General features: G+C 34.9%; 1 protein-coding gene across 5 annotated transcripts in view; it reads right to left on the reverse strand.

Moving 5' to 3' along the window:
- Positions 1 to 4,852: 4,852 nt before the first annotated feature.
- Positions 4,853 to 12,899, reverse strand: part of LOC138307850 (NXPE family member 3-like) — a 33,425-nt gene continuing 25,378 nt past the window's right edge. For 3 of the 5 annotated variants that reach the window (XM_069248759.1, XM_069248757.1, XM_069248758.1), the window contains 3 exons: positions 10,295 to 11,071; positions 9,631 to 9,677; positions 4,857 to 9,295 (listed from right to left, as the gene is read on the reverse strand). In XM_069248759.1, the coding sequence (XP_069104860.1) occupies positions 8,493 to 9,295; positions 9,631 to 9,677; positions 10,295 to 10,971 (1,527 nt within the window). In that variant the 5' untranslated portion in view covers positions 10,972 to 11,071 and the 3' untranslated portion in view covers positions 4,857 to 8,492. Of the gene's footprint in view, positions 9,296 to 9,630; positions 9,678 to 10,294; positions 11,072 to 12,899 lie in introns of all 5 variants that reach the window. The other 2 variants (XM_069248761.1, XM_069248760.1) reach the window with 2 other exon arrangements.

A 12,899-nucleotide genomic window follows, 5' to 3' on the forward strand; every position in this document is an offset into this window, starting at 1 on the left:
TAAATATTTCTTTTAGGCTTATATTGCACAATCACACTGGTCTTTGACAATTAAATTCTTTAATTTATCAAAAGTTAGATCAGCGCCTATCATCTCCAACACCCTTTAAGAACACCGAACTGTAAAAGTGTTTCCACTGTTTCTGGTCGTCATGACCTTAAACATTTATGAAATCCCCCTTCCGTAATTTCCTTTTTTTTATTAGAAAAGCGGCCTTCATGGCATCATAGTGAAGTTACTGGTCAACAGGGAGACGCGAGAAAACGTACGCTCCTGCAAAAGTTCACTCAGGTTAGTTGCACCTTATCCTATAAATGCGGTGGAACATATCTCTCAAAATATATGCAAGTCAGATTTATTATATATACCACTAATCTACTATAAATATTTGCATTAAATTTTCTATATTGGATAATAAAATGCACTATTAGCAATGCATTATCAAATTAGCAAACACAAAAAATAGGGTGCATTCCGCCTTAATGGTTGGCGCATTCCAACAGATGTTATTCACATGGGTACTTGTATCTATGGTGAGGTTCATTGACACATGTCATAAAATCACTGCGATGTTTTATTTTCACTTTCCTACAGGTTTATTTACGAATGAAGATGGCATTTTCGGTACTTTTTAACGGACTTTTTTTTCGACAGAAACCTAGACTGCATACTTTTTAACGGACTTTTTTTTCGACAGAAACCTAGACTGGACTAATTTATTCTAGCAAACCAAATTGTGAAATTTATATAATGATATAAAAGATATATTAATGATTCTGTTGATATAAATTTTTCGTTTCTACGAGGAATATTAAGTAATTCAATGCTTTTGAACTTGGTCGATGGCGTTATCAAAGTCAAATTTGTACAAATGCACCGGAATATCTTACTTTATAGCCATGTGATTACGTTTTTATTACAAATTATATTATTTAAGATATTAAATACAGATAAGTAGTCAGAAATTTACATAAAAATCTTATTTAATAGATTTAATATGTATTCAAATCAAATCAAGGCATGATAACGTCCGTCGGGAGTCTGACAGCCTAGGAGTCGGAATGCGTCATTTTGAAATGCTATAATATGTTGATTCTCCATCGTCAGCAGCTGCAGAAATGTGAGTAAATTTTAACCAAATATAGTAACTACTATATTTAAATTAGCATAGTTTGAGCCATATTATATACATGAATGTAGTTCCTTTCGTTTATTCATCAAAACTTTTTGCTGATAATGTGGAGGCATCCTTGATACTGCATGAGTTACTTTCACTGTCGATATATCCACCCCTAGACTACCTCATAGTACTGAAGGTAGTTCAGGAGAAAAAAATCCAGACCATTCATTGGCCTGCCTGCAGTGATTGCCTTTCAACCACAATGGACAGTTATGGACAATGGACATTCTTGTTATGTACATCAAAGGACTAACCTAACTGCTCACTTGCTGTCAAAACACAAAGTTTTCAGTTTGCCTATGGCATTGTCCAGGGGTGGATATGACGATAGTGATAGTAATACCTGGAATATCGACAATGGTGCACGGCATCACTTAATCAACCACAGCCGTCATTTTAACTTTTTGTAGTCGGAAAAAAAAAGAAAAAATATACACCACAACTTGGCTTCATGGTCTGATTGTATGTACTCATTCAACTTCACTAAAGATGTTAATACAATGATTTAAGCAGTACTGCCAAAAATCATTATCAGCTCTTGTACTTGTACAATTAAAACCTTTGCATTGCAAGTATTGTAATTCTCAAAATGTTGGAAACTATTGGTTGTAGACAACATATTAAAAGCTCTCCTGATTCGTGATTATGGAATAGGACGACACATATCATTAATAAATCTTTTCTTATAAGATATCAAGATATAGAAGCATCATTTTCGCGTGGTTAACATTTTGCACTGTCAAAAGGTTCAACGTTTGTCGCCGTAGTGCACTGTCAAAAGGTTCAACCTTTGCGCCGTAGTGCAATTAATTGTTTTCGGGACACAATTAGTAATTTAAAAAAATGTATATTCTCATTCCCAAGAAAATTAAGAAGCTCAAACTTTCTAATGACGAAACAAACTGTTCTGAAATTAAATAAGTCTTCTTACTGAAGAAAAATCTTTATTCGTCTGGTCCTATTTCTTTAAAAGATGAGAACTACCTTTTAATCATCTTTGATAATTCTATCGATGTTATTGCTGTCTTTGATGTAGATTTACGATGTAGACCAGGAACGACCTCGAAGACAAAAGACTCCTGAAGGCCCTGATAGACATGGATCTCCTGATGGTCCATTTGGTATTAAAGGTCCTGAAGCACACGAAGAACTTGGAGTTCCCGATGTTCCTGCAGCTCGTGCAGCTGCTGAAGCTTCTGAAGTTCCTGAAACTCCTGAATCAGCTGGTGGTCATGAAGCCCCGGAAAGTCTTGACACTCCTGAAGAGCCAAAAGTCCCCGAAAGTCTTGACGCTCCTGAAGGGCCAAAAGTCCCCGATCACATTGAATCAATAAGCAATGACGGACTATGGAGGTATTTATACAATTCTATGACAGTATTGTCAAGACTTAAAACACAGGCTTTTGGCTCTTTAGACACTTTTCTCTCTGTATATATATAATACTACAAAATGTCCTTGTTATTGTTCATTCGGAATAGAAACATTTACGGAATGAAGAAACTCCAGAAAATTCGTGAAATAAACAATCTCATGGAAATAATTTGAATTAAACAGGCCAAACCTTACAGTTTATTCAGTGTAACTCTAAAAGCAGACAAAGCGGTGGTTAAAATACAAGCGGTGCTTATATTACAATGGGTTGTGGATTATCTTAAAATTTGGTAATATTGTGAAGGCTGCCTTTACGATCATCGCTGTATAAAGACCCCCTGTTTATTAATATTAATCTCTAAGGGACCTCGAATGGTCATTCATAACACAGCTAGTTTAAACAGTATCTATCGATGTATGCATTTACAAAATAGAAAAAAAATTGGATTTGAAAAACGAACTTAAAGCTTAATTATTTCTCGCAGTACATACAGCATTGACAGTGAAGATATCATTTTGATTGTTACCTCATTTATTTGTGCGCGAAAATAACGTCATGTTTTTGTGTAGAAATATTCCTCTTATGTAATCGTCTTTGTTATTTTCTTAACATGATGTTCTATTTTGTTTACTAAATCAATTCCATCCTATACGAAGTTAATCTTATTTCACAATATACCTTTTCGTTTGGTTTAACAGAAGTTATTTTCTTTACTCATAGTGGTGGGTACAGTGCCCAAAGTACATTTATATGCATAGCGCCTTGTATACTTGTTTTTCTGCATGCAGAACAATGAAAATACACATGAAATAAGTATTGATCAGCGTTGATTGCCACAAAGGTATGACGTCTGACGCTTACATGGGTGAGCGTTTCATTTTGATAGAAATGAAATGAACCGTCCGTCTTGCAACTTAGGTGTTTTCATTATTTGTGTAAATATAGTACCCTTCACCTCCGTCGAAAGCTCTCGAAAAAATACGAAAATCTCCGGAAACAGTCTTCGATTGGCGTTATCAATGAGCTCAGGTAACTTCATGATCCGTCACAGGTGTTCGTCGCACTGTCGCATACTAACCCTTGGGACTATAGGTTGAATTTGGTGTTGTAAATATTCATAACACTACCCATCAGAGAACAAGCGTGTTTAAGTTATCAGCACCTTTTTGCAAGTCGAGTTTATCAGTATCTACTTATCCATTGATATTACATTGCGTAACTCGTCCAATCGACTAAATGAGATGTGGTCACACGATCACCTTTACTGTGTATTTACTTTACGAAAAGCACGTGTTATCTGTTGAATTATTTATTTTTATTCCGGGTAAGTCTATAAACAATGAAATTAATTGATACTTCGAATAAGAAACGTTTGTATAATTATAATAAATTTCCCTTTACGAAATGTATGTATTTAAACCAAATGAATAATATATGTTTCAGTGATTGCTACGGGCCATGCACTGTCACTATTGATACACAGGCTTTTGATTCGATCGATATAAGGACACTATGTGTAATATTTGGAATATAGAGGTCGTCCGTATTGCAATGGTCAAAAACCTGTGTATCAAGTGAAAACTATACGATATCGGTCTGATTTACATTAAAGCATGACAAAGGTAAGTCAGCTTTCATGTGCCTAGAGACACGGCAGTGTTGTAGCAGACGACTATTTTGAGCTGAGAAACAAGTATGTTTCATATTATACATGTATAATAAGCAAAAGTAAACAATGAAGATAATCAACAAAATTGAAAGTAATCACACATGTAAAGTTATGTCGAAAAGTAGAATTAAATGTATTGCAAAATATAAAGAACGTAATATTTTGTATGTTTGAGACACGAAATTTGATTGCATCCGTCTGGTTTTAGCGGAACCAATCAAATGACCAAGATTTGGGTAATAAATTATTCATGATACTATGGCTTAGTAATCGATAGTGCGACGAACACCTGGGTCTGGGGATGAGGTAGCTTATTAATATGCGTTCAACAATATCCAATCAATGAATAGATAACCTCAATATGATATTCTTCAAGTTGTATGGTCTATATCTTTCGCTCATTTTGTCATAGTACAAACAGTTAAAGTGTTATACATGTTTTTCTCTGAAGATCTGAGTTTTAAACCTTCTAATATTACCACTTTTAATAACTTGCAGCCCTGGAATTATTTCCAATTATAAAAGTAAAAAAAATCTTTTAACGTGTACACGTAAAAAATAGACTCGAACGATGCCGAATCATTCCGAACCCTTCCGAACATCGTCGCGACAATCTCGAAGTAACACGAGAGTTGTGAAACCAAGAAAAAAATGTCAACAATTTTTCATTAAAAAAATATGTGGTCGACCTCAGCAGACAATGAAAATAATGCTTGCACATAACAGTATTTGATACACAAAATATTTTACGGCAATGTGTGAATTGGATGTTTCAAATACTCGCTCTGTGGACATATACCAGCACGATTTGCTCATATTAACCAGAAGGAAAACGTAAACAAACACATGCCAGTTACCTGGCTCACCACATGCAGGTCGTGTCGAACGTCAGTCGCGTGATACAATTCGGAATCTCACAAAACCTGAAGTCACTGAACATGGCGGTAATTGAAGGCGCTTTATTCAAAACAATGAATATATGATCCCTAGATTTCGACTATCTAATAGGCCGACATGTGCTTTTGGGGAGCTAAATCATCAAGTTGCATGTCAATGATCCAATAGCAAATGTTTCAGTGACATATCGTTGCAGTGCAATTAGCATGCAATATAACTTTAAAGCAAAGTATAGTTATATATGCCAGATAAAATATAGTTAAATTGGACACAGTAATTATATCTGATCAAAAAGATAAAGGAAATGGTTGACCCAATGGGTACCATATGATAGCAGATCCTAGTAAGAGCTAAAACGTTGTTTGTTTGATCATTAGTTAAGACGGTTTTTTTTTTGAAATATTACATCACCAGAGCAAGAAGAAATATGTTCAACACGGAAGATATTTTAGAAGACACTAAAGCATGTAACAATTCAATTTCACATATTCTTAATGAAAACTTAGAGTTTCCTCCCTTTAAAAATTGAAACTTTCTCCATCGTAGAATCATCTTTCATGTCCGCTCTACTTTGACTTTTAAGAAATGCATACCTTTTTTTCGTTTATTCTTTACCGTACTTGACCAAGTCATCTACATCCTTGTTATTCTTGACACTGATACCATACTAGTAAAATTAATTCTCACCTATTATCACATATATGAAATAATTAAAATATTGTATAATTTATTCATTTCCATAATTCCTTCCTTCCTCAAGCAATAGAGTGAATAATGTTTTCTTCTTTATTTTTAGAAATAATGGTTACTAAAAAATGTCTTCACGATAAAATAATATTTTTGTTTGATTTATACATCCAATCATTGGTAAATACAATGACAATGCATACACAGCATATACCAGCCGACCGACTAAACAATTGTTAGCCAAGAATATGTCAATGGATGAGCCGGCAAAGTCCCTAGATTTTGTCACCCTCTCGACAAGAAGTGTTGCCCTAAAAAGTAAATGGTACCGGACATTGTTCGAGATCGTTCAGAAAACAGCACAGTAATGGGTTATTATTATATATTTCTAACAACAATAACACATTTTCACACAAATTATTTTAAAGATGCTCCACCGCTGACAAATGGTATTTGTTCATAATCAAAAACAGCAGCAGACGATTTAGTATTTTTATTCAGTTACAAAAGTTATTTACTTTACACCATTACCGCCATTGAAAAGTTTGAGCTTCTAATTTTACTTCAAGTTAAAAATATGAAAAAAAAATTATTTGCATCCCGAAAAAATTCCGTGGCACTATATCCTATATGGAATCAAGTACTGATTGCGCATGACCCAAAGGCAAAATAAATTATTTTATATTATTTTTTGTGTTAATTAGACTTATGTATACACGATTAAACACTAATTATTGTTCAAATGATGAATATCATTTATGCTCTGTCGGCGGTGGAGCATCTTTAAACATTTAGAAGCAATAATAAGACTGGTAGCAAAGCTAAATAAACACGTTGAAACCTAGTTTGACAAGTTATGCATTCAGGAAAATGTTTGCCATAATAATTTAAATGGTGACTTGATTTTTTTCTAAATTAGGAGTTAAATTTACGGAAGTCCCGATTAGGAAACAAGAGACCCAAGAGGCCTTGACGGTCACCTGTGTGCTGCTACAGAAAAGCATTGCAAAGTTGGTTCAAATCTGTAAAAAGTATTTACGAATTGGAATAAACTTTAAAGTTGAACCTTTTAGAATTTTTATTTTTTGTTTTTCATTTTGATAGTGTATTATGTTACCAAACCTTATGCTTAAATTCCAACAAAACCAAACAAGAAGTCAGTCAGTGTCAGTGATTTTATAAATTTCACTTTTTAATCTAAGAAGATTATTTGGTTCCATCAAATCTGTGAATTCAGAATAAGATTTTTGAAGTTATAGCCTATTTGACCCCTTTTGGCCCCGCCCCTCTGGCCCCTGGGGGTCGGCCAGGCCAGGACAAATATGGATATGGTGTTAAAATGCTATTTCAGGCTAATAATTCTAACCCAGTTTGACTAATTTCCTATGAAAACAAAGCAAATACTGTTCATAAATGTGTTTTTCCTATATAAACTATAGTAAATTTGACGCCCTACCCAGGGAAAAATCTGAGATCCCAGGGCGATGAAATTCACAATTTTTGTAAAGGGCCTTAAGACCTTCCAATCTATGAAGAGTATCAGGTTCCATCAAATCTGTGAATTCAAAAGATTTTTGAAGTTTTAGCTTATTTGACCCTTTTTTGGCCCCGCCCCTAAGGCCCCTTGGGGTCAGCCAGGACCAATATGGATATGACGATAAAATGCTATCTCGGGTTAAACATTCTAACCCAGTTTGACTAATTTCCTACGAAAAATAAGCAAAAAACATTCATATATGTGTTTTTCCTATATAAACTATAGTTAACTTGACCCCCTCCTCAGGGGGAAACATGAGACCCCAGGGTCATATACTTCACAATTTTTGTAAAGGACCTTAAGACCTTTCCATCTATTTAGAGTATTTGATTCTACCAGTTCCAGAATTTTAGAAGAAGATTTTTGAAGTTTTAGCCTATTTGACCCCTTTTGGCCCCGCCCCTAAGGCCCCTGTGAGTCAGTCATGGAAAATTTGTTAATAGAATTCAATGGCCATTTCATAGGGATAATTCTGACAACATTTGACTAATTTTCTATTATAAATGACCAAGTAATGCTCCAAAATGTGTTTTCACTATATAAACTATAGTAAACTTAACCCCCTCCCCAGGGGGAAACCTGAGACCCCAGGGTCATATAATTCACATTTTTTTGCATAAGGACTTGAGACCTTTCTCTCTATGAAGAGTATTTCATTCTACCACATCTGTGAGTGGAGGAGAAGATTTTTGAAATTTTAGTCAATTTTACCCCTTTTGGCCCCTCCCACAGCCCCCTGGGGGATGGGGGTCATATAATTCACAATTACGCCTTATGCCTTAGAAGGTTTGTGCAAAATTTCATTGAAATTCCTTCAGCGGTTTTTGAGAAGAAGTCGAAAATGTAAATTGTTTACGAACACACGACGGACGACGCACGACGCAAGACGCACGAAGCACGACGCACGACGACGAACAAAAGGCGATTAGAATAGGTCACTTGAGACTTCGTCTCAGGTGACCTAAAAAGGTAACAGTTTTGCAATTTTGTTCCTTTGTATATCGGTAAACATGCAAGCAGAAATGGAATGCAGATATCTGGGTTTGTTGTTCTTTTACTACGCTGGTTTTAATATTTTTATTAAAGAAAATCTCTTTTAATGAAGACGTGAACGTAATGATTTGGTAATGTTGGTTTTGAATTTTTTTATTAAATAGTATTACATGCAAAATTAATGAGATTGTTAAGAGATATATCGTCCAGTAACGGTTCAGGATGTATATTAACATTTTCTTTCGCTACTGACATATCCCACTGGTCAAGGTAAATTATTTTGTCGGTCAAATCCTTAAACTCCTCCAACAAAACTTGTTCCACAAACATACCAATATAGGCATATGGTTTTCTCGCATAGAAATATGTTATGAGATGCGGACCTTTAATGAAAACTTGAACATCCGGGGACCTTTTCAAAAGTTTCACGATGGAAACTTTAGCTGCACGTACGTGTTCACGTAATGCTATATGGTCACAACACCTGGCAATGTGACCGTACCAATGGATTATAACAATGGCGTTACTTTTAGCTGGAATTTCATCTAATCTAAAGGATACGGATTTAATGTTCTTTCTGTCTGAACCTGGGGTTCCATGGAATGGAAGTTCGTGCGGTTGCCACTCAATATCCAGTCCTAATCTCGGGCTTTGGGCATGAGCGTACTTTTGCCACACGCCCTTTTCTGGAATGTTTGCCGAATCTCGTATTCCTAAGATGCTAGAAAGACGAAGGAACCATTGTCTTGTGGTAGAATCGCCAATTGAAATAACAGTTAAGTTTTTCAGACATGTCCGATAGTTTTCCTTGGTAGAGTCTACAGTTGTTTGGCAAAGCAGATTGTGATACTTTCCTTTAAATAGAAAACCGGATGGCACCGTGCTATTCCACGTGAGAGATGGGGGTAACTTGTTACACGGTACTTTAGGTATAGGGAAGTATAGGTCTTCCTTCGAACCTAAAACAAAAATAAAAGTATATATCAATTTTCTGTATTGGTGCAGTGGTAGAAGGCGCAGGTATGTTTGGTTAGGCGATTGGGTGCCGTAGATCGTGAGCCCGAGGCCCAGATAGGGCACGAGTCAATTGATTGTCATGCTTTGTTAAATTGTGTTTCTTTGATATTCAATTATCTGTACATATATATCCATGGTGTAAATGTTAAGATGTAAAATTAGTAAGACACGATACTCTTAAATATCTTTTTTATTTGGTCTATAGAAAGATTTAAAAAGTAGACAAGACAACGACAATGACCTGTAAACAATTTAATTATACGTAATATGTACTTACTTGGGACAATGGTTAAATGGATCGGCTTCAGTACAATGTCCTTGTAGCTAAAAAATAAAGTTAAATATTACATTTATTTTAAAATAAAATTTCATATGTTTCTAAATATAAAAGCCTTCAGTACATTGATTTAGTTTTAAATGTCTGAACTAATTAAACACTTCATTTTCTATAACTAAACGAATATGACTAAAAACGCTTAATGCGATGAAAACAAAATTAGTATATTATAAAGCTAATATAAATGTACACTTACATTAAGTTATAATACAGAGGTATTTTTATTTTAGCGCTTTTTTGTGCTGTCTTGACGCGGTAATGCATGTACAACACTAGTGTTTGTAAAAGGTTTTTTCCGGTATAGAACCACTGAATTGCATCTGCGTTGATAAACCATAGTTAATATTCTGTTAAAATTTGACTGAATTTGAATAAGTGCGATGTGCGTTTACAGTAAACTATATAAATGTATATTTAATCGAATACATGTAGAATCAATTATCTTAATACAATAATCTTGTAGTCCGTATTTTGATGTAAATGTAAAAGAGAATATCACTTATGATTTTAAATAAAAAGTGCACCGCACACAGTTATCATAACAACAATTCCAAAGTCCAATGTTTTCAAAGTCTGTTGAAACGTATCGTATATGTATATTTACCCAAGTATTTTCTTTGTATTCTCATCATAATATAGCGAATCGTCCCAGCCATACTTCACCCAGTTTGTACACGAGACAGTCTTCGGTTTCCCACAGAATAGTGGGATATTGTAGTTTTCCTCTGTCAGATTACAGAATCCGCCATATTGATGACGTAACCAATGTGACATAGTTGGTGCGCATTGAGTTATCTCTCCTATGTTTCCTTCCACAAATGTGGCGTTTATAAATTTGTAAGAACCATGCTCCTGTACATAGTTGGTGTATAAACCGATGCCCTCTTTAGTGTTGGTAACTGTCACTTTGATCGTAACGTTTCCCGCCCAAAATGCCATCACGTGACCTGTGTAGGTGCCATTCAAATTATCGACTACATAACCCGCAACTGTCGAATTTCCGTCCTTATTTCGAAGCCAAATATTGAGAAGGTCGCCACCCTGAGTCAGTGAATGGTTATAACCATTATATAGAGATATTCTGACCCTCAGTTTTGAACCAACAGTTAAAGCGTCATGTGCCGTGATTAGTTCCACCAAAGAAAATCTAGAATCATAAAGTTTCTTAAAATCAGTAACTTGTTTTATTTGGCGATACTCATAGTAACGATCGATGATATTTCTGGAAATGGCTGTCATTGGGGATTTCAATATTGTTTTGATTGTAAAGTTGGACTTCATATATGTGTTAACATCTTTTACAGAATACGTCGTGGTTGTTCCTCTTTGGGATGTCCGTTCTGTTAAAGTTTCCTGTGAAGTAATGGATGCGTTTTGCTTGCTGCAATGTAGGAAATAAATAAGAAGTTATAAATCAAATGATGTTATTGATTATTCCTATTTTTACTTATTATAATTGTCATTTTCTTAACACAGCTTATCTCAAAACTGACCTGCTCAGTCCTGTCATACGGCCATGCCATAATATTAAGAATATCTTAAGACATAAGTGAAATAATTTTATTGTGACTTCATAGATATGACGTCATGATCAAAATAGTATTACGACACACGATTGTAGTCGGAATCGTCATATCCGAGTTTGACGCCATTTTGATTTGAAGTTGAAAGTTTCGTCTATATTTCCATAAACATTAGTTATGTGATAAATAAAATCTTACACTCGACTCGTGGCTACCTGATATGAAATTTATTTAACTCTTTAAAGAATTTATCGAACGCAATTAATAAAGTTCATACTATATAGTAAATCTTGTGAGGTTCTTTCTGTATGATATTCCTTTAGTAAAACACAGCAGAAAATTGCCATACAAAACGTTATATGGTATATCGTACAAGTTATATAAGTAGAACAATCTAAATTACATGTTTTTACACTTATGTTTGCGGTATTTTAAATAACGGTAGAGAAATCTGGGGGGTTCCATTTGATCTAGTGTAGATGTAGAACGAATACACGTACCCGGCCTACTATACCTTTTGGCCGTTTACGAATTGGTCCATATGGGTCGTAGTGCAGTACGGCCTCCGAAAATCACTCAGGCACAGTTTTCTATACTTTTTTTGTAGGTTTCCAATTATTTTAAGCGTATACATGCATTAACATATTATTTTTGTCTAAAACAAATGTTAAGTTCATTCATTTGGTGGTAAGAGTAAGAAATTAGTTCCATAGTGTCTAGATTATTATTTTATTCCCCGAATCAAATGTTCATTAAAGGGTGTTAAATTGGTCGGTTCTGTCCGGTTTCGGTCTTGGGGAAACCTAGACACTTGGTCAAGTAGTCGTAACTAATTAAGAATGGCACTAGTGTATAGGGAGGCTGTGTACAGGAGGAGCCTGAACTCTAGGCAACCTGTGTGTGTGTATTTTTAGGGTCCAGTTGACCTACTTCTCAGAGAGATGACATTGCATATATTTAGTTTAGGAGAAAATCACAGAATTATTTTAAGGGTCACTTGGAGTCTTTATTTAGCTTTGCTTGTAAAGTATATTTAGCTTCATTTTGGGTGTTTCGAGTGTATATTTAGTACAGGGGAAATTCCTGAAGTCTTTACTTAGATTCCCTAATTTAGATGCTCGACTGAGCTTATATTTAGTGTAAGGGTATTTCCTTGAATCTTTACTTAGATTCCTTAATTTAGATGCTGTTAGATTCTATATTTGTATTTTGTAGATATAGGTTATGTTTATGCATGAGCTCATTAATTTACCCATGGACCGATGCTTTTTCGACAGGATTTTAAAAGAGTGCTTACCCTGGGATTGGAATTAATTGAGTGCGCTTTTGGATAGTGTTGTTTCGCTGGGAGCGGGACTTTGGCTTTTTCTTCATTTCGCTGGGAATTAGAGATATTCCGCTTAGATTTGTTTCTGAATTGGATAGTTGGAATCGTCAACGTAGTTACGTTATGATTTTAGGTTTTATTTCGTATCAACTGTGTTTCGTCATCCTGTACATATTTTGAGTATTGTAAATAAATTGTAAATATTACTTAGTGAATTTGTGGTTATTGGAAACGCGACAAATGGTGTCAGAAGTGAAATTTGTCCAGATAAAACAACAGTAGTTAAGAACGTTACAACTGGTGTCAGAAGTGGGATTCATACTTTGACACGCGCATTCAAAGGGACTATTTTAAGAATT

The sequence above is a fragment of the Argopecten irradians genome, chromosome 14, assembly GCF_041381155.1.
Source record: "Argopecten irradians isolate NY chromosome 14, Ai_NY, whole genome shotgun sequence".
Classification (NCBI taxonomy): domain Eukaryota; kingdom Metazoa; phylum Mollusca; class Bivalvia; order Pectinida; family Pectinidae; genus Argopecten; species Argopecten irradians.